The 21,750-nt window shown below is 41.9% G+C and overlaps 1 protein-coding gene and 1 pseudogene across 6 annotated transcripts in view; both read right to left on the bottom strand.

Moving 5' to 3' along the window:
• Positions 1-14,864, bottom strand: part of NAA35 (N-alpha-acetyltransferase 35, NatC auxiliary subunit) — an 80,390-nt gene extending 65,526 nt beyond the window's left edge. The window contains exons 1-2 of one of the 6 annotated variants that reach the window (XM_024251718.3): positions 14,621-14,864; positions 13,603-13,731 (exon numbers count right to left, since the gene is read on the bottom strand). In XM_024251718.3, coding sequence (XP_024107486.1) covers positions 13,603-13,731; positions 14,621-14,738 — 247 coding nt within the window. In that variant the 5' untranslated portion in view covers positions 14,739-14,864. 6 annotated transcript variants of the gene reach the window in all.
• A 4,352-nt stretch (positions 14,865-19,216) lies between these two features.
• LOC100936392 (ribosomal L1 domain-containing protein 1-like) lies at positions 19,217-21,272 on the bottom strand (annotated as a pseudogene).
• Between the last annotated feature and the right edge of the window lie 478 nt (positions 21,273-21,750).

Below are 21,750 nucleotides of genomic sequence, written 5' to 3'. Positions count from 1 at the left end.
ATTACTAATATAATGCATTCTATACAGTGAGTACTTGTGTAAATACAAAAGAATACTATAAATCAAGTGGTTTAGGAAAAAAATAATACTTTTGAGAATAAGTGACCCATCACAGGCCATAATATTCCAATCAGAATTACCAACCCCATTTTTAAAAATCACTAGTATATTTCGCCAAGTAAACTTTTACACAGAACTGACTGCTACTTCTCAAGTTTTTAAACCACGTTACCATCACCTAATTTCCTTTTGTTCCAGTAACGATGTCAAAACCATTTTTTAAAATCCTATTTTGTTTAAATCATGTAGAAAACACTTGAGTAAACAGGTAATCAAAACAGTGCTCAATCCCTATAAAGCAGTGGTCCTCAACCTTCGCTGCATACTAGAGTCAACTGAGAAACTTTCTAAATCCCAAAGTCCAAACTTTCTAAATCTATACAGTGGTTTCAGAGCACTCCAGATGATTTTAATACGCAGGTAAGTCAGAAATCACTGCTGTAACATGCTAAGTAGATTAAATACTGATGGCAGCCGGGCCAGGTGGCTCACGCCTGTAATCCCAGCACTTTGGGAGGCCTAGGCGGGCGGATCACAAGGTCAGGAGATCGAGACCATCCTGGCTAACACAGTGAAACCCCATCTCTACTAAAAATACAAAAAAATTAGCCAGGCGTGGTGGCAGGCACCTGTAGTCCTAGCTACTCGGGAGGCTGAGGCAGGAGAATGGCGTGAACCCAGGAGGCGGAGCTTGCAGTGAGCCAAGATCACGCCACTGCACTCCAGCCTGGGGAACAGAGCAAGACTCCGTCTGAAAAAAAAAAAAAATATATATATATATATATATGTATATGTATATAGATGACTAAATCCTGTGGAAGGTGTAAAAAAGCAGTTTACAGAACTTTAGCCAATCTTCCCTAGCCAAATGTAAGTTAAATAACATTAATTTTTAACAGTTCCAGGTACTGAAACAGGTAAGAATCATGAGTGAAAATACAACAATAAGGCTGAAGCTAGTGGATCACTTGAGGTCTGGAGTTTGAGACCAGCATGGCCAACACAGTGAAACCCCATCTCTACTAAAAATACAAAAATAGCCAGGTGTGGTGGTGGGTGCCTGTAATCCCAGCTACTTCGGAGGCTGAGGCAGGAGAATCACTTAAACCCTGGAGGCACAGATTGCAGTGAGCCAAGATTGTGCCACTGCACTCCAACCTGGGTGACAGAAGGAGACTCCGTCTCAAACAAAACAAAACAAAACAAAACAACAAAACATAGCAGAACACATACTAGTAATCCAGCAATTCTCAAAGAGTGGTCTGGGAACCCAGGAGCTTGCAATGTTAAAATTACTTTGATAATCATACCAAAACGTTCATTGTCTTTTTTTATTGTGTTGACACCTGTACTAATGATGCAAAAGTAATGACAGAAGGTAAAAAGGCAATGGAGGGCAAAACTGCTGCAGCTTCAGCACAAATCAAGACAATGGCCCCAAGCTAAACTAATCAGGTACTCTTCCCTTCCATGCACTTACGGCTAAAAAAAGACAAAAATTTTCTTCAATCTAAGAATGCCCTTGATGATCACTATTCATTAGGAAAGTGCAAATTAAAATTACAATGACACCACCTTACACTCATTAGGATGGGTACCACAAAAAAAAAAACCCTGCAGAAAATAAGGGTTATAAGGATGTGGAGAAATTGAAACCCTTGTGCACTGCTGGTAGGTTTGTAAAATGGTCGAGACACTGTGGAAAACAGTATAGCAGTTCCTTCAAAAATTAAAAACAGGACAGATGCAGCGGCTCACACCTGTAATCCCAGCATTGTGGGAGGCCAAGGCAGGAGGACTGCCTAAGCCCGCGAGTTCAAGACCAGCCTGAGCAACACAGTGAGACCCTGTATCTATAAAATATCTTTTAAAATTAGCCAGGCATGGTGGTGCACACCTGTAGTCCTAGCTACTGGGGAGGCTGAGGTGGGAGGACTGCTTGAACCCTGTAGTTTGAGGTAGCAGAAAGCCACGACAGAACCCCTGAACTCCGGCCTGGGTGACAGAGTGAGACCCTGTCTCTAAAAAAAAAAAAAAAAATTTTAAACAGAATTACCAAATGATCCAGCCAATTCAAATTCTGAGCATATACCCAGAAAAATCGAAAACAGAGTCTCAAAGAGGTACTCGTATGCTCATGTTCACAGTGGCATTATTCACAATCAAAAAACATGGGAAACAACCCAAGCGCCCATTGACAGATGAATGATAAACCATGGTCTACACATACAATGGAATATTATTCAGTTTTAAAAAGGAAGGAAATTCTGACATGCTAAAACATAGATTAACCTTGAGGACATTATGCTTAGTGAAAAAAGCCAGGCACAAAAAGACAAATACTGTATGAGTCCACTTAAATTAAATACTTAAAGTAGTCAATAATAATACTGTAGGGCCAGGCATGGTAGCTCATGCCTGTAATCCCAGCATTTTGGAAGGCCAATGCAGGCAGATCACCTGAGGTCGGGAGTTCGAGACCAGCCTGGCCAACGTGGTGAAACCCCATCTCTACCAAAAAAATACAAAAATTAGCCAGGCATGGTGGTGGGTGCCTGTAGTCCCAGCTACTTGGAAGGCTGAGGTGGAAGAATCACTCGAACCAGGAGGCGGAGGTTGCAGTGAGCCAAGATTGCACCATTGCACTCCATCCTGGGCAACAGGGTGAAATTCTATCTCAAAAAAAGAAAAAAAGTCATAGTGTAGACTGCTGGTTGCCAGAAAATGGGGAGAGGAATGATGAAGAGTTACCATTTGCTTAATGGATAGAGAATTTTAGCTTCACAAGATAAGAGTCCTGGATATGAATGGTGGTGATGCTTGCAAGACATTACAAATGTATTAAATACCACTGAAGTGTACACTTAAAAATGGTTAAGCTGGTAAAAAAAAATAAATAAATAAATAAAAAATTCTCTTGAGACAGGTCTCACTCTGTTGCCCAGGCTGGAGAGCAGTGATGCTATCATAGCTAATGCGGCCTTGACCTCCCAGGCTCAGGTGATCCTCCCACCTCAGCCTCCTGGGTAACTGGGACTACAGGTGCAAAGCACCATGCCCGGCTAATTTTTTGTATTTTCTTATAGAGACGGGGTTTCGTCATGTTGCTTGGGTTGTTCTCAAACTTCTGGGCTCTAGTGATCTGCCGCCTTGGCCTCCTAAAGTGCTGGGATCACAGGATGAGCCATCACGCCTGGCCTAAGATGGTAAATATTATGTTGTTTAATTAAACACAATAAAAAAGCTGGGGAAAATAAAAGAACAACCTTGATAAAGCAGTAAAAATTATTACTCTCAGGGCCAAGGTACAGTAAGTGAGGTACCTACAGAGCAAAACGTACTCATTTTTAGTTCTCGACTTCTTAAATTTTGCACCATAAGGTACCACCTCACTCACTTCACTCTAGTACCAGCCCTGATTAATCTTATTCAATTTCAACCTTGTATAAGTTTTTAAATATTCTACTTGAAAAAATGGGAAGCAGACAAACACTTCTGCTGCATATCAAAGAAAATAGTTGTCTTGGGAAAAAAAACACTTGCACAGCCAGGCACGGTGGCTCACACCTATAATCCCAGCACTTTCGGAGGCCGAGGCAGGTGGATTACTGGAGGTCAGGAGTTCAAGACCAGCCTGGCCAACATGGTGAAACCCCGTCTCAACTAAAAATACAAAATTAGCTTGGCATGGTGGTGTGCGCCTGTAATCCCAGCTACTCGGGAGGCTGAGGCAGGAGAATCGTTTGAACCCAGGAGACAGAAGTTGCAGTGAGCTGAGATGGCGCCATTGCACTCCAGTCTGGGCAAAAAGAGCGAAACTCCGTCTCAAAAAAACACTTGCACAATTATCATGGAACACTACTTTTACCTGAAAAAAAAACAAAAAACAAAAAACAGTCAACAGACTATGGTTATTCAGAATTGAGAATGTGGCATTTTTTAAAAAAATACATGAGTCTGTCACTTCAAGAAAAACTGACAATGTTTGTTGCCAATAATAAAATTTGAGCTTTCAATCAAAATCTAAAATTTTGGAAAATACGTATCTGCCACTGTAAGTCTAACAATTTCCCAATACTTAGAAGAGCTTTCTGTATTGGTAGTGATAACAAATGTGCTTATTAATATTGTATAATGAAACGTGTTAACATTTGGAAGATCTAGCCAGGCGCAGTGGCTCACACCTGTAATCCCAGCATTTTGGGAGGCGGCCAAGGCAGGCGGATCACTTGAGGTCAGGAGGTCCAGACCAGCCTGGCCAACATGGTGAAACCCCGTCTCTACTAAAAATACAAAAATTAGCCAGGCATGGTGGTGCACACCTGTAATCCCAGCTACTGTATTCAGGACGCTGAGGCAGGAGAATCCCTTGAACCCAGAGGCAGAGGTGGCAGTGAGCAGAGATCACGCCACTGGACTCCAGACTGGGTGACAGAGCAAGACTACGCCTCAAAAAAAAAAAATTTGGAAGATCTGCATAACTTATTGAATATTCAATATTTGGAAAACAATATTTTCCAAATGGCAGTGCATGTTACAAAATCAGGCATGGATTAAAGAGCCATTCAAAGTTCAAGAAAGAGCAATGAATTTTAATGTAACAGAGCATAAAGAGTCCACTGATAGGGTTTCAGATTCCAGAGTGCAACTAACCTTTAAGAAACTACCACCTGTCAAGCTTTTGGAGTATCAAAGAGGAATATAAAAAATTATCTGAAGATTCTCCCATTTTTCAACTACATATTTGGTGAGGCCAGATTTACGTCAGATACTTCAACCAAAACAACATGTGACAACAGTCTGAATTATAGAAGCAAATATGAGAATTCAGTTGCCCTCTGTTATGCCAGACATTGAAGTGATTTGCAAAAATGTCAAACTCTACTTTTGTATATTATTTTTTTGTTTTGGAAAATACAATTATTTCTCATTTTAAAAAATGTTATTTATGTTAACATGCAACGGGTTATCATTGTTTTTTTTTTTTTGAGATGGAGTCTCACTCTGTCGCCCTGGCTGGAGTGCAGTGGTGTGATCTCAGTTCACCGCAACCTCCGCCTCCTGGGTTTAAGCATCAGCCTCCCGAGTAGCTGGGACTACAGGTGCACACTGCCACGCCCGGCTAATATTTTTGTATTTCAATATAGGCAGGGTTTCACCATGTTGGCCAGACTGGTCTTGAACTCCTGACCTCCAGTAATCCGCCCGCCTCAGCCTCCCAAAGTGCTAGGATTACAGGCGTGAGCCACCGTGCCCGGCCCATCATCATTTTTAAATGGATATTTTTTAAATGTCTCAGTTTTAGATTATAATAAACATCTATATATATGTAATACATACATAGACTATAATTTTAAAAAGTATAATGGGGTCCTAAGACTGAAAAGTTTGGAAACTGATGTAATAATCTATCATGTATTTAGGGTAAATCTGGGTACCAAATAGCTTCATCAAACTTAAAAACACCCCACAGATCTAGAAGCAAGTCAAACACTCTTGACCTTGGTTGCCTCATCTGTAAAATGAAAGGTTAGACTAGATGACTCGTAAGATTCCTTAGAACTTCAGTCATCAGGGGCGCAGTGGCTCACACCTGTAATCCCAGCACTTTGGGAGGCCAAGGCAGGCGGATCACCTGAGGTCAGGAGTTCCAGAACAGCCTGGCCAACATGGTGAAACCCCATCTCTGCTAAAAATACAAAATTAGCCAGGTGCGGTGGCACATGCTTATAATCCCAACTACTTGGGAGGCTGAGACATGAGAGTTGCTTGGACCCAGGAGGCGGAGGTTACAGTGAGCTGAGATTGCGCCACTGCACTCCAGCCTGAGCAAAAAGTGAAACTCCACACCTAAAAAAAAGAACTTCAGTAATCATATCTCTCACCTTTAAACTTTATAGACAGTGAACTTAAGAATTTACTCATGAAGCAGAGTACAAGCCCCACCCTGCATGATCAATGACTGAACACAGAATCATGATCTTGTATAGCCCTACAGAACTGAGTAAATTGGGCCTTATCCAACCAGGCAGCATTTCTCAAAAAATTTAATGAGAAAGATACTGTTTCAAATTATCATTAGCCATCAGAGCAATGACATCATCACACATCATCACACATCACGTAGCCTCTGAAAAATTCCACCGTATACTAATAAGAGAGTAACAGTCAAAAAGGCAAGTACCTTTTCAGTATTACCACCAAACTGTTTCAACTCTGCATATCCTGCAAAACAGTCTTGGGGATCCCAGCAATTCTAGATGACACCAAACCACTGAACTAAGGGTGACATGATACTGTTTTTTTTTAAAAGTTACTTCTACTTTTAAGTTAAAGCCTTAAGTAGGTTCAATAGTATACAGCTTACACCATTCAGAGCAAAGGGAAAAATCTGACATGAGGAAAATTGGACTCAAGCCATAGTTGTAATGATTCAAAATTAAAAATATCACAGGAGAAAAGAAAAGTGCAATGAAAGATCTGGAAGATGAAGTTGAGGAAAAAGACATAAAAAATAGGAAAGAAAGGGGCCAGGCACAGTGGCTCACGCCTGTAATCTCAGCACTTTGGGAGGCCGAGGTGGGTGGATCACAAGGTCAGGAGTTCCAGACCAGCCTAGCCAACACAGTGAAACCCCGTCTCTACTAAAAATACAAAAATTAGCCGGGCGTGGTGGCAGGCACCTGTAGTCCCAGCTACTCAGGAGGCCAAGGCAGGAGAATCGCTTGAACCTGGGAGGTGGAAGTTGCAGTGAGCCGAGATTGCGCCATTGCACTCCAGCATGGGCAACAAGAGTGAAACTCTGTCTCAACCAAAAAAAAAAAAAAAAAGGAAAAAAAGAAAAATAGGGAAGAAAGGATAAGAAAAAAATCCAGAGGACAAGTTTAGGAGATTCAATATCCAAATAACAGACATTCCATAAGGAGACTATAGGAAAAACAGTTAAGGTAATTCAAGGATGCTTCCTAGAACTGAAGCATCAAAGTGAAAAGGCTCCAGACCACAGTGAAAGTTCTGGACAAGAAGGACAAACAGAAGATCCTAAAAAGTTATGTATGAAAGGTATCAAGGTCAGGCATGGTGACTACCACCTGTAATCCCAGCACTTTGGGAGGCTGAGGTGGGTGGATTACCTGAGGTCATGAGTTCGAGACCTGGCTGGCCAACAGGGCGAAACCCTGTCTCCACTAAAAATACAAAGATTAGCTGAGCATGTGGTAGGCACCAGTAATCCCTGCTACCCGGGAGGCTGAGGCAGGAGAATCGCCTGAACCCGGGAGATGAAGGTTGCAGTGAACCAAGATCATGCCATTGCACTCCAGCCTGGGCAGCAAGAGCGAAACTCCATAACAAAAAAAAAAGAATAAAGGTATCGACATATAACTTTCACATGTATCAGAATGTCATCAGATTTCTCAATAGCAAAAGATCAATGGATAATGCCTTCAAAATTCTCAAAGGCACCCAGACATAATATCAGTCAAGTGGGAGGACAGAATAAAGACATTTTCAGATATTAAGAGCCTCAAAACATTTTATCTCCCATGCACTTTACTCAAGAAGATAATAATATCCAATCACAACAAGAGAGAAAAGACACCTCAGGCTGATGAAGAAAGGAAGATCTCAAAATGAAGTTACATACTAGGTACAAAAGGCAATAAGCCTAGACTGCAGTTAAGAGGATCAAGAAGAAAGTTCTATAAGGAGATGAAACCAACAGGATCTCCAATGAGTCTGAATGTCTTAAGGAGATTTAGACAACTGTTAGAGTCCAAAGTAGAATTAATGATAAGTACACCAATTTTTGGGTAAAAATTTTTTGTGTAAAACAGAAGTATGCAGGAAAGAAAAAGTAGTAATGGTTTTACTCCTTGGCTCAGCTATGAATAATACTTGCATATCCACAGTGTAGCTACCTATAACTATAGGGGGTTAAGTCCATAGATACAGCCTAAACTGGGGATGAAGGGAATCAAAAAGTAGTATACAGCAAGCTGCCCAAAACCAGCAAAGTAAGTATCAAAATAACCAGCTAAAAGGAGGAACGCAGTGTCTTCTAGAGACTCCTTTTTTATTAACTAAAGCTCCTAAGATGAAGCAAGACACACTATACGTGATTAAGGGAAAAATCTGATAAGATGTATTCAACACTGCAGAAGAGCCCTCAAAGTACATCAAAGGTCCCATTCACACTGCTTGCTCTATGTCAATGCTAGTTCTTAAGGGTGTTAAGTCCAGTATCCATGTGTTCCTTTCCTAAAGAATTCAGGGTTTGAGAGGTTAAGTGATAGCTGAACCTTCTTGAAAGTAATCTAAATGCAGTGAACTAAGCAGCATTATTGATATTTTGAGGAGGATAATTATTTGTTTGTGGGGGCTGCCCTGTGTGTTGAATTGAATGAGCAGTATACCTGGCATGTACTTGTTAAATGCCAGTAGCACCACCTCATAGACACTGTGACAATCAAAAATGTCTCAAAATATTAATGTCCCCTGAGGTGAAAAATCACCCCCAGTTGAGAACCACTAATCTAAAGTGATCCATAAATGCCAGGGCTGGCCATCTCACCCACGCCCCACCTCTTGATAACATTCTGGATGGCACAGAACAAGGAAAACAATTTTACATGTTGCCTAGATCTTTTGCCAGGACAATTTCCATCCATTCATCCTTTTCCTCTTAGAATCAAGTGCTAACAAACAGTAAATTCCTAGAACAATGACTCTCACCCCACACAGAAGGGGGTGTGGGGGGCAAAAAAGATTTCACTGAAAGTTTCACAAAGAATTTGTATTTTTTCCATAATTTTTAAAAGCTATGTAATCAGTTCAATGATAGTCTTTAAAAAAAAAATCACAGAATATTCCAGATCACCTAGATAATAACATTATAATCAAGTATCAACATAATTTCAGTGTCCATGCTTGTGATTCATAATTATGCTGGTTACAGGCAATCCCCCAGAATGACAGCATTTAATGTACTGCAGTGGTTCTCAAACTTCTGTAGTCCCAGATCCAAATATTCTCCAGTTTGAAGAAACATGGCCTTAGAATATTCATTCATTCTTAAAACAAATATATATATTGAGCACCTACAAATGTTCTGGGTGAGAGAAGATAGAAAAGAAAGGAAGAGCAACAAGAAGCTTAAGAATCCCAAGTTTTACAAGAGGCAAGAGAAAGTGTAAAAGGAATTTTCCTAAAGTACTAAGCAAGAACTGAAGAAGATGAATGGATATGGAAGGCCTTAACCCACGGTGCTAATAATAAAGACTGACTACGGAGGAATGAACAAAGCCAGGTATGTCCAATCTTTTGGCTTCCCTGGGCCACAATGAAAGAATAATTGTCTTATGCCACACATAAAATACACTAACGATACGTGATGAGCTTTTAAAAAAAAAAAAAATCACAAAAAAAATCTCATAACATTTTAAGAAAGTTTACGAATTTGTGTTGGGCCACATTCAAAGCCATCCTGGGCCACATGCAGCCCTTGGGCAGTGGGTTGGACAAGCTTAAACTAAGCCATCAAAAAGAGAAGAATGGAATGAAAGATTGGGCCCATATCCTCCTAGACTAAAACATAAAAAGAATGGAAGTCAGCATGGCAGATTTTGGATTACTCCTGGGCTCCAGATACCACTGGTGCCATCATCCTAGGAGAGAATGCTGCTATCCATAGTGTGGATAAAGCCTAGAAGCTGAGGCGAGAGGATCCCTTAAGGCCAGGAGTTTGAGACCAGCCTACGTAACATAATGTCTCTACAAAAAACAAAATAAGCCAGGTATAGCACGTGCCTGTAGTCTCAGCTACTCAGGAGGCTGAGACAAGAGGATTGCTTGAACCCAGCCTATAGTCAAGGCTATAGTGAGGAATGATCATGGCATTGTATGCACTTCAGCCTGGGTGACACAGCAAAAACCTAACTCTAAAAAGAAAAAAAAATTTTAACTTATAAATTTTTTTTTTAAAAAAGAAAGCCTAGAAGTGTTACTTAAAATAATCACATACTTCCTATCAGGCAAAACAACAGTAATGGCTAAATTATAAATAATTCAGAAAAGAAAAAAATAAGAGCCTCAAGAGTAGTTATAAGGAATGTGTGCCACCTGCCTAGTAGGAAGTAAAATAAATCATAAAAGTTAAAAGTTTGTATTTGATTCAGGACTTTAAAGAGCCACTAAAAGAATAAGTACAAATGTGCATGAAAAACAACTTCGCCATCAGTATGCCAACTATTTTGTGGTACTAAAAAAATCACCAGAGTCAGGCCGGGCACGGTAGCTCATGCCTGTAATCCCAGCACTTTGGGAGGCCGAGGCAGGTGGATCACAAGGTCAGGAGATCGAGACCATCCTGACTAACACGGTGAAACCCCGTCTCTACTAAAAATATTAAAAAATTAGCCTGGCATGGTGGCGGGTGCCTGTAGTCCCAGCTACTCGGGAGGCTGAGGCAGAAGAATGGTGTTAACCCGGGAGGCGGAGCTTGTAGTGAGCCGAGATCACGCCACTGCACTCCAGCCTGGGTGACAGTAAGATTCCATCTTAAAAAAAAAAAAAAAAATCACCAGAGTCTAGCCAAATGCCATTACATTGTCACCAAAGGGGAGAGATTACTGCAAGTTAAAAGAAAGAGCGTAATCATATCTGTTTTAAATTTAGTTTTTAGAAAGTCACTAGAACAGAAGCCTAAACCATAATCAAGACTACGAATCTGATTATTCCAAGAAGGGAAAATAAATACCACGGGCTCAAGAAATGCCAACAGTCTTTAGTCCTAAATCTACATGTGAAGATTAATTCTACATCAATTTTTTTTTAGTTCCAAGAAGGATACCTCACATTTGCGCCACTCGACACAGTGCAAGAGCTAATTATGGAAGAGTTAATAGGATGGTATGTTGGCCACAAAATGGCATGCCACCCCCTCTCTATCCACAGTGAAACATGGATTAAACTTTATCTCCCACTCAAGGTTCCTTCACAAAAAAATAAGGCTAATTTATGATATAACTCGAAGGCAAGCCAAAACATCTCTCCCACCAGTATTCTAAACTGCTTTCTTCAGTTCAATTTTTCTTACAATCAAAAACAAGTAGAGAATGTATATATGAAAGCAAGCTGCAAGACTAAAATTAAGAGGACCTCTATAGTCGTATTTCATTGAGACTAAATTCTGCAGACCTGTGGTTTTCAAACTGTGGTATGCAACCACCCTGGGTGAATATCATGTCCCAGGGGATTCAAAGACACAGGATAAACATTTGTACAGCTGCCTAATATCAAATTAATGTGATGATGTGGGAAGCAAAAGACCTTTAACATAAATGAAACATAAGTGTTCCCCTCAAACAACAAACATGTTGTAAAATGCAAACTTTTCCATGAATTTCTAAGATAAAACAGGAAATTATAAAGATATCTTGTACCTATGAATTAAGGTACTTTGAACTCCACCCATAAGATCTGAGAAGGAGAGGTTGAGAAGCAGTGTACGTGTTCACTCTCTTCTGCTGTCACCAAGGGAAAAGTTTAAGGAACATATCATCTCTCATGTTTCTTTCACCTCTCCAGCAACATGAACTTATTTGTTCTCATATGTTACCCTTCTAGTCCATTCTGTCAAGGCCTAGTCCAAGGCCTTAATGCCCCAATCTGGGCTGAGTGCAAAACCTTGTCTAAGTAGACTCTTTTCATCCTAATCCATCATAAATTATGCTGGTAGAGAAACTTCTTTATATGCTTTCAACTCTAAAATACCTTGAGTAACAACAGTTACCATCATTGAATGCTATTATAGAGTACTTTACATCCACTATCTCATTTAATCCCCAAAATTCTCTAAAGTAGAAGCTCTGTTTTCCAGAGTAGAAAACTAAGATTCAGATTAATTAAACTCCAAGGAAACTAAACTAGTAAGTGACAGGTAGGACTCCAGCCCATATCTGACTATAAAGCTTACTACATTACTTACTGAGAAGCTACTCGGTCCAAGCCACTGTACTAATCATCAAGGAGAACAAACTTTCAATCTTATGCTCAAATCCATTACTCCTACTGCCTATAAAACAAGCTCAAACTAAAAAAACAAAAACAAAAAACATCAATGGCACTAAAGACCCTCTATAATTCCCAGCATTGAAAATTGTTTTGTGGCCAAGTAAAATTATTTACTGTTCCCCTAACATAAAATCCTCACCGAACTCTGACTCATATAGTTCATCTCAGTCTAGAATAATTCTATCACCTCCCCTTGTAAAAACTTGATCTCTCCTTAAGGCCCAACCCAAGCCATATAACCTTCAAAAACCTTCCCTATTTAGGTTAATAATGACAGCCCCCTAATAGAAATTACTTAAAATCAGTGCAAGATGACAGGTATAAACCACTTAATAGTCTACGATCTCTGAGCACAAAAACTACACTGTAACTTGACACTTCTCTCTTCCTTAGATAGACATACATGGGCAATCACCCAGTCTTACGTCTAACTTCAGTCCTTCCTGTCTCAGTGTGTCCCTATGCTTTTCCCCAATTTCTCTACTATCTCCTTGACCTCATCCTCTCTTTAACGTTCAAGCTCTCACTCTAGTTAATTTGTTCCTTTCTCTTATCTTCAGTCTCTCCCTAGACTCTTTCTCCTCAACCAACAAGCATGTTCATTTCTCCAATCATTTACTCCTATTTATTGAATTTACTATGTGCCAGGAACTGTTCTGTATACTAGGGTTACAGAAATTATCTCTGCCCCCATGGAGCTTATATTCCAGTGAGTAAGACTGAAAATAAACAAGAAATAATTGAAAATTATAGCTTCTGAAAAAGATAAGCTGTATGAAGAAAATAAAAAGTGATTCAACTGAGGTGGAATTGCAGAGGAGAGAATGAGTGGTTGTCTTGAGGTCCTCACCAGGGGGGTTAACACTTAAGAAGAATTGTGTGAAAGCGAGGGGCAAAGCAATTTAAAAGAAAGAAAACAAAAAATGCAAACACCTGGGATAAGCACCTTGGTGTGTATCACGAAGAGATAAAACAGACCTGTGACTGGAATGTAATAAGCCTGGCAGGGGCAGTGGCACATAAATGAAACCTGAGTGGTAGGCAGGGACCAGATTTTATAGACCCATAGGGAAGGAGTTTGGATTTTATTCTACCTGCAACAGGAAGCCACTGGACGATCTTAAGCAAGGAACGATGTGATCTGATCATTCTGAAACCTCAAACATACAAAAATACTATTATCTTTCAGATTAACAAAGCGTTTTCCACAGTTAGAAATTACTGCTTTCTCTAACCTGTTAAAGCAAGAAAAACTCAATTTTAAAAAACTGCCTCAACATCTGTATTTAATGCTGTATCAAATATATATTTGCTTTAAAGTTAAAATTAGAGGATACAGAATAAGTGTGGCTAACAACTCAACAAACCACATTTACCTGTTGATTTCATCTAATGAGGTAAGTTTAGAAAGCACAATCGTCATTCTACCCCTTCCAGATGTTGAACTTCTAATCCAAAAATCAGACTCACCTCGACAAGCTTCTTCAAAATCTTGGGTAATGTCCACCCAGTTTGTATTGCTTTTTTCCATTTTTTCCGGCATACTGAGCTCCCATCCTGAATCGTCATCATCTACAGAAGCTTTCATAACCATTATGCCTGTAAAATTAATACTGATGTAAGAGAGAGGATGTAGCTTTCAGGGCAAGAGTATTTGCAGAAATGGGTGTTTGTTTCAGCATGGGATGAAGTCTTAACTAAACTCTTTAAAGCATAACTCTTCTGAGTCTAAGGACAGTACTGCAAAGAATAACCTTAATGCAATCAAATCGCACGTCAATTAACACTCCTGCTGCTTATTGACTATTAGCCCACCACCTACCAGGGCCCATAAACATTTTGCCTTCCTACTGTTTAAGAAGAAAAATCACAAACCATCTCACCACTGGCCCGAAAAGAACAACTCCAGAGCTTCCAACTTTCAATAATAGCCACAAATGACCAAGCAACTATTCAGGGTCCCCTCTCGCAGCCCAGGACCCCATGCGGCAGCTACCGAAGTCAATCAAAGTAGCCCTTCATCTGGCCAGAGCTCGCTGGGACCTCTCCCGGGCCAGGGCCGGCCAGGACCCAGGCAGAACCTCGCCGGGAGCAATGAGGAGCCGGCACGCACCGCAGGGTCCCGCAGGCCGGGCCTAGGGCCGAGGCACACCTGAGGCGGGCACCCGCTTCCCTTCCGCCCTGCCCGGGTCAGCCCGGCCCAGCGCCGGTCCCACTGGGCGCGTAAGCAAGGACAGAGCTGTCGCCGCGCGGGAGGGCGGGCACGTCCGGCGCCAGGTCGTCGCCTCGGCAACACCGGGCAAGACTGGGGCCTCGGCCGACAGCGGGCACTGGGGAGCCCGCGGCTCCTACCTGACGCGCAGCGGGAGGGCCGGGGCCGCAGGGTGACCTGGGGTCCCCAGGGTCCGCCAAACGCGCGGGGGGCTGCGGCTCTCGGACACACGAGCGAGAGGGTTTCAATGGCTACGCAGGGGCGGTCCCCACCTACTTCTCCCGTGGTCACCCGCGCCGCCACGCACTGTCCGGACTACGGAAATAACGATGCCGCCTCTGCCGCCGCCGCCCCCTCCCCTTTCAGCCCAGTCCGACCGACAGCGTGCACGCATGCGTATGCCCGAGACGCGCGACCCCGCCCCCTCTCCCTTACTCCCGGGGACTTCGCGCTCCCCGGCCACACCCCCTCCCTCGCCACCGCCTCCGTTCGGCCGATGGCGGCCGCCTTCTCTTCTCGCGAGATTAGAGACGATCGCGAGACCGGAAGTTATCTTTTTTCACCCTCTGTCGGAGCCCCGGGTAGTGGGCGGTTCCCGGAAAGAGGCGGAGCCCGGAGCCTCAGAGCCCGCCCCGTCTGCGCTGCCCTCTGGGAATTTCTTAGAAAGGTGACGCGAAGGCGGAAGGAAACCGTGGAGGTTTGCGTAGACCTTAGTGGTTGCGAGCACGAACAAGCAGCCAAGCTCCGAGAGCAATAACGTGCTACTGCTGCCTGACAACGGATTTGTGTTTCCTATACAGCGCCTGGGAGTTTCGTGAGGGAACATAGATTCAAAATATCTGCAAAGTCAAGCCAGACATTTAATTTCAGATTCTTACATGTTTTAGATTTTTTTAATTTATTAATAAAATGATCAGTTTTTAAATGTGGTTACATAAATAGACGGGCGCAGGTAAGAAGCACATCTTTATCACCACCTGTTCTTTAGGATGGCCCAAAATTAAAAGATGGAAAAGATAATACCAAATGTTGGCAAGGATGCAGAGCAACTGGACCTCTGTTATGTTGGTGGTGGTAATGCAAAATGGTACAACCACTTTGGAAAACTTACAGTCTTTCCTTATAATCATATACTTATCATTCGATCCAGTAATCTACGAATTTACTTAGGAACAAAAACATATTCATACAAAGGCTTGTACATTAATGTTCATACCAGCTTTGTTTTGCTTTGTTTTTGTTTTTGTTTGAGACAGAGTGTCGCTCTTGTCGCCTATGCTAGAGTGCAGTGACCTGATCTCGGCTCATTGCAACCTCCACCTTTCAGGTTCAAGCAATTCTCGTGCCTCAGCCTCCTGAGTAGCTGGGATTACAGGCGCCTGCCACCACACCAGGCTGTTTTTTGTATTTTTAGTAGAGATGGGGTTTCACCATGTTGGTCAGGCTGGTCTCAAACTCCTGACCTCGTGATCCGCCCACCTCAGCCACCCAAAGTGCTGGGATTACAGGCGTGAGCCACCGCGCCTGGCCCAGCTTTGTTTTTAATAATCAAAAACTACAAACAACCCGAATGTCCATCAACTGTTGAATAAAAACAACTTGTGGCATATCCGTACAATGTAATGAATGTAATTATCAATAAACAGGGATCATCTACTTGACATACAACATGAATGAATTTCAAAAATATATTGAGTAAAAGAAATCAGGCTGAGCATGGTGGCTCATGCGTGTAATCCCAACACTTTGGGAGGCCAGCAGGTGGAGAGGACGGGTTGGAGACTAGCCTGACCAATATGGTGAAATCCTGTCTCTACTAAAAATACAAAAAAATTAGCTGGGCATGGTGGCGTGTGCCTGTAATCCCAGCCAGTTGGGAGGCTGAGACGGGAATCCCTTGAACTCAGGAAGCAGAGGTTGCTGTGACTCGAGATGGCGCCATTGCACTCTAACCTGGGCGACAGAGTAAGAAATCAAATGCAAGAGTATGATTCCCCAAGTGAGACCCCAAGCTCTTAAAAGACATCTATAGTGACAGAAAACAGATTAGTGGCTGCTCAGGGCTCAAGAAGAGACTAACTTGGATAGAGCTTGATTTGAAGTGATGTAAATATTCTGTTTTTGATTAAGGTAGTGCCTGTGTGGGTGAATACATTTGTAAAATTTCACTGAAGTATATACTTACAATGTGTACATTTTATTGTTTGTAAATCGAACTTCACAAAAGTTGGTTTAAAAACATTAAGAATGGCCGGGCGCAGTGGCTCAGGCCTGTAATCCCAGTCCTCTGGGAGGCTGAGATGGGTGGATCACATGAGGTCAGGAGTTCAAGACCAGCCTGGTCAACGTGACGAAACCCCATCTCTACTAAAAATACAAAAATTAGCCAGGTGTGGTGGCATGCACCTGTACTCCCAGCTACTCAGGAGACTGAGGCAGGAGAATCACTTGAACCTGGGAGGTGTAGGTTGCAGTGAGCCGAGATCGTGCCACTGCACTCCAGCCTGGGCAACAGAGCAAGACTGTCTCAAAAAATTAAAAAAATTAAAAATGCCTATCTCTCTTACAGAATAATTTCCCAAGGGCAGAAGTTTTGCCTGTTTTGATCAAAGCTGTGTCCCCAGGACTTAGGGCAGTGGTTGGCCTATAGTAGGTACTCACTAAATACATTTGAGGATGAGAATGTAGAAAAGAGTTACAATAAAGTAGAAACATATATGCTAGTTTTCCAGAACTGTTAATGATCTCTGCAGGACCATGAGATATCTAGAAAAGGATGAGATGAGTGCATCTGAGTTGTTCAGGATCATGTATAGGTTGTGACAAAAACTGATAGAGGAAAAAACACTCTTTTTTTGTAAATAAGACTGCTTCAGAACTTACATATATTTCAAATATACATATATATCTCAAACACAAATATACACATATATATTTTAAATACACAAATATACACACATATATATTTCAAATACACATTTACAACCAGAACAGGGCAGCCAAGTGAAACCATTTTAATTTATTTACTAAAACTGTAATTTATTTGAAATCCATATTTGATTTCTACTAACCTCTCTGATTTAAAAACCATTTTCCCTGAGAAACGTTTAACTTCTGATGACATCCAATATTCTTTCTAATGTTGAAAAAGCAACGGGCATTTTAGACATAGACTATGTGATGAATGGATGCAAAGGAACTGATTGACAAATAATGATCTACCCAAACAACATACAGAGTAGATGGCCATTTTTGGAGAGATGGAAATTAATTCCTACAAGTCTAAATCTTGTTGTTGCTAGTAGATAAAATCCTAACTATTCCGTGATTCAACACTTGTGTTGAGATGAAATTTAGCTTAATGTCATCATATTGTACTGACACTGGAACCCAGTGTCACATGAGTTTGATAAGAGCAGAGCTGCAAGTCAAAGTGGATTTTACATCAGTTTTACCGTTACATAAAATAAATTAAGGAGGACCTACAGGCTGCTCAGATAAATATTTTCAGAAAAGGAAGCAGAAAGAGTTAACATATCCTACTGTATCATGTGGCAGAAAGAAACATGGCACTGTTTTTGTGAGTTTTTAAATTAAATACGGATAATATCAAAATATCAGTTTAGTTCGTCCACTATATTTATTTATTTATTTTTGAGACAGGGTCTCCCTCTCTCACCCAGGCTGGAGTGCAGTGGCACAATCTCAGCTCACTGCAGCCTCGACCCCGGGCTCAAGTGATCCTCCCACCTCAGCCTTCAAACTACTTAGGACTACAGGTGCATGCCACCACACCTGGCTAATTTTTTGTATTTTTGGTAGAGATGGGGTTTTGCCATGTTGCCCAGGCTAGTCTCAAACTCCTGAGCTCAGGCGATCCACCTGCCTCAGCAGGTGAATGGTGTGGACCCGGAGGGCGGAGCTTGCAGTGAGCCGAGACTGTGCCACTGCACTCCAGCCTGAGTGACAGAGTGAGACTCCGTCTCAAAAAAAAAAAAAAAAAAAAAGAAAAGAAACTCCTCTCATCTCTGTAACAGTTTGAGTGACTTATCAGTAAAGTGTCTGTGCAACTCCCCTTATCTTACGCAGCTGTGGGTATGTCTCTAGACAAGCACAAAGAGCTGCTTCTCTTGTTTGTATAACTGTGGGTTTGTTTTAGGTAAGATCTCCTCCTTCCTGTGCAGGCTCCCAACGTGTATATGCCTGAAAAGAGGAGGAAACTTTTTCCTGGGAGCTTGCTATTAATACAAAGAACAAAGGGCCTCTGTGCTGGACCCTGTCTGCTTATCTGTCTGCAGGTGCAGCCTGAGATTTTTTTCCTAGGTTATTTTATTTTTGCCTGTTGCTGTGACTTTTCAGGCAGGCCACTTCTGCAGTCTGAATTTTCCCCAAATAAGTCTTCCTTTCCTTCTCCCGCATTAGTACTATTAACTACTAGTCTTATTGTTTAATAACAACATTTATGTAACAGAATATTAAATAATGCAGAATATGTAATTTCAAATAAACCTCTATTAAAATAACACATCATATGTCAGAATTACCTATGGACCTATGGAGGCTTTAAGAAATCTTTTTTTTTTTTTTTTGAGACGGAGTCTCGCTCTGTTGCCCAGGCTGGAGTGCAGTGGCACGATCTCCGCTCACAGCAAGCTCCGCCTCCCAGGTTCACACCATTCTCCTGCCTCAGCCTCCCGAGTAGCTGGGACTACAGGCGCCCACCACCACGCCAGGCTAATTTTTTTGTATTTTTTTGTAGAGGCGGTGTTTCACCGTGCTAGCCAGGATGGTCTCGATCTCCCGACCTTGTGATCCGCCTGCCTCCGCCTCCCAAAGTGCTGGGATTACAGGCGTGAGCCACCGCACCGGGCCAGGACCCCAGTATTTCTGAAAAGCTCCTCAGGTAGTTCTAATGTTTCCTTCCAGTTGAATCACTGACTTTAGGTCGACTGGGGTACTTTGGGTTTTGGGGGTCGTTTTGGGGGGCTATGGGAAACTTTTCTCACAGACTTACGAAAAGTAGTAAAAAACTTGGCCTCTGGCTTTTTTGTACCTGTCTCAGGCTTTTTTCCCCAGTGAAGTATTTTTTTTCCTTCACTGACTCATTAATTTTTGGCTTCTTCCCTGGGCCTTTCCACGGGATCTCAGACTCTGCAGCCTTTGGGGTCTCAGAGGCTGGCAAGGCCTTTCATCTTCTTCCCACTAGGTGTGTTGGGATCAGGACTCTTTTTTGGAGACTTCTCTCTGTAGCACGTTTTCTTCTTGTTTTGTTTTTGTTTTTTGTTTTTTGTTTTTAAGACAAAGTCTTGCTTTGTTGCCCAGGCTGGAGTACAATGGCGCGATCTCCGCTCACCGCAACCTTCGCCTCCTGGGTTCAAGCAATTCTCCTGCCTCAGCATCCCGAGTAGCTGGGATTACAGGCATGCGCCACCACGCCCAGCTAGTATTGTATTTTTAGTAGAGACGGGGTTTCTCCATGTTGTTCAGGCTGATCTCAAACTCCCGACCTCGTCCTATAGCACGTTTTTCAATCTGTATATTTTCATGAGCTGGAGTTTTTCCTGTGGTTACCAGTTGTGGAATTTCATCTTTTGATTCATTTGTCACTTTATCTTGGGCTTGTTCCTCTGCCGCATTTTTTATTCTCATGTTCTGGAGTCTGTTTCTTCTTCGATTATGGTTTCTTCACTGCAGTGCCACCACTTCTAGGTGCCACGTCATCTTTACTTAGGACTGATGCAGGCTTGCTAGCCTGTGTTGCCTTTTCTTTTTGTTTTTATTCCTCTCCTTTTGTTTTTCAAGATTTTCTTCTCTTCGTTTTCTCCTTGCTGCTTTTTTCTACTTATTAAGCATAAATTTTCTGCTGGCTTCATCCCAATTGTTGACAAACAAGGAAAAAATAAGAAGGGCAACCGATTTCTCAGTTTTCACAAACGGAAGTTTCACGCTCTCCCACTTCTCTGGCGATTTTTCTGAAAGTCCTTTTGTGACAGCAACAATGTTTTCAACGATGTACTCAATCTGCATCCCAGCGTGACCGATGTGTATAGCACTGCAAGAACCACTTTTAGAAATACTTAGACGGTTCCACCTATTGATCTCTCTTGATAAATTCCTGAACAGAAGGTTTACAGAGACTGAAAACTTTTTTTTTTTTTTGAGACAGAATCTCGCTCTGTCACCAGACTGGAGTGCAGCGGCACGATCTTGGCTCACTGCAACCTCTGCCTCCCGGGTTCAAGCGATTCTCCTGCCTCAGCCTCCTGAGTAGCTGGGAATACAGGTGCCCGCCACCATGTCCGGCTAATTTTTTTGTATTTTTAGTAGGGACGGGGTTTCATTGTGTTAGCCAGGATGATCTCCATCTCCTGACCTCGTGATCTGCCCGCCTCAGCCTGATACTGGAACTTTCTTTGTTTGATAGAAATGTCTCTTAATGTGTGAAGGTAAGAGCCACCTAATTCTGGCATCAGTAAGGAAGAAGTAAAAACTGCTCAGAAGGTGGAGCTTGGCTTCATAGGCTTTATATTCCTTTTTTAAAGTTTTGGAGGGGGATAATCTGAGATACGGTTTTAATTCCATGCTTATTCAAAAGCTTTCTATAGAACTGTTCTGTCTTTTCAGGAGTTGAATTGAGTTCATCCTTGGTAAATAAACAGATTTCTTCTAAATGTGATTGAATACCAGGAGGCAAGGCCAATCTGACCCTCAGTTCTTTACTTGGAATTTTCCATAATATCACCATTAAAAATACATTTTCATTCTTGTTCAAAAGCAATCCATGATCATTTTTCCTGGACTTGCAATGTGTCAACAGAGTGTCCACTGCCTTTCTAACCTGCTCTTTGTCCAGCTGCTTCAGTGCTTTCGGGGACTCTGGAATCGAGCTAGAGGTTGCAGTCAGGGCTGAAGTTGATTTTGTTTTCATCTCGTGAAGATGTGCCTCGAATTTGGTTTTTATTTCCACAAGCTATGTATGAGAGTGCTTGCTTTCCCATAGCCTTACCATTAAAGTATATGTTCAAACTTTTGGAATTTTGCCAAGCTGTTAAGTGATAAAAATGTTCAGTATAGTTCTAATTTGCATTCTTTTATCATGAGTGGGGTGGAGAATCTATCTTTTTAACGACTATTTGCATCTTTTTCTATAATCAGTCTGTGCCTGTCTCTAACCCATTTTTGTATAGGATCATTGATTATTATTATTATTATTATTATTTTGGAGACAGAGTTTCACTCTTGTTGCCCAGGCTGGAGTGCAGTGGCATGATCTTGGCTCACTGTAACCTCCGCCTCCCAGGTTCAAGCGATTCTCCTGCCTCAGCCTCCCAAGTAGCTGGGATTACAGGCATGCGCCACCACACCTGGCTACGTTTATGGTTTTTTTGTTTGTTTGTTTGTTTTGA

Source organism: Pongo abelii, chromosome 13 (assembly GCF_028885655.2).
Source record: "Pongo abelii isolate AG06213 chromosome 13, NHGRI_mPonAbe1-v2.0_pri, whole genome shotgun sequence".
Taxonomy (NCBI): domain Eukaryota; kingdom Metazoa; phylum Chordata; class Mammalia; order Primates; family Hominidae; genus Pongo; species Pongo abelii.
Note: the sequence above shows the minus strand (reverse complement) of the source record. Positions and strands in the feature narration are given on the sequence as shown.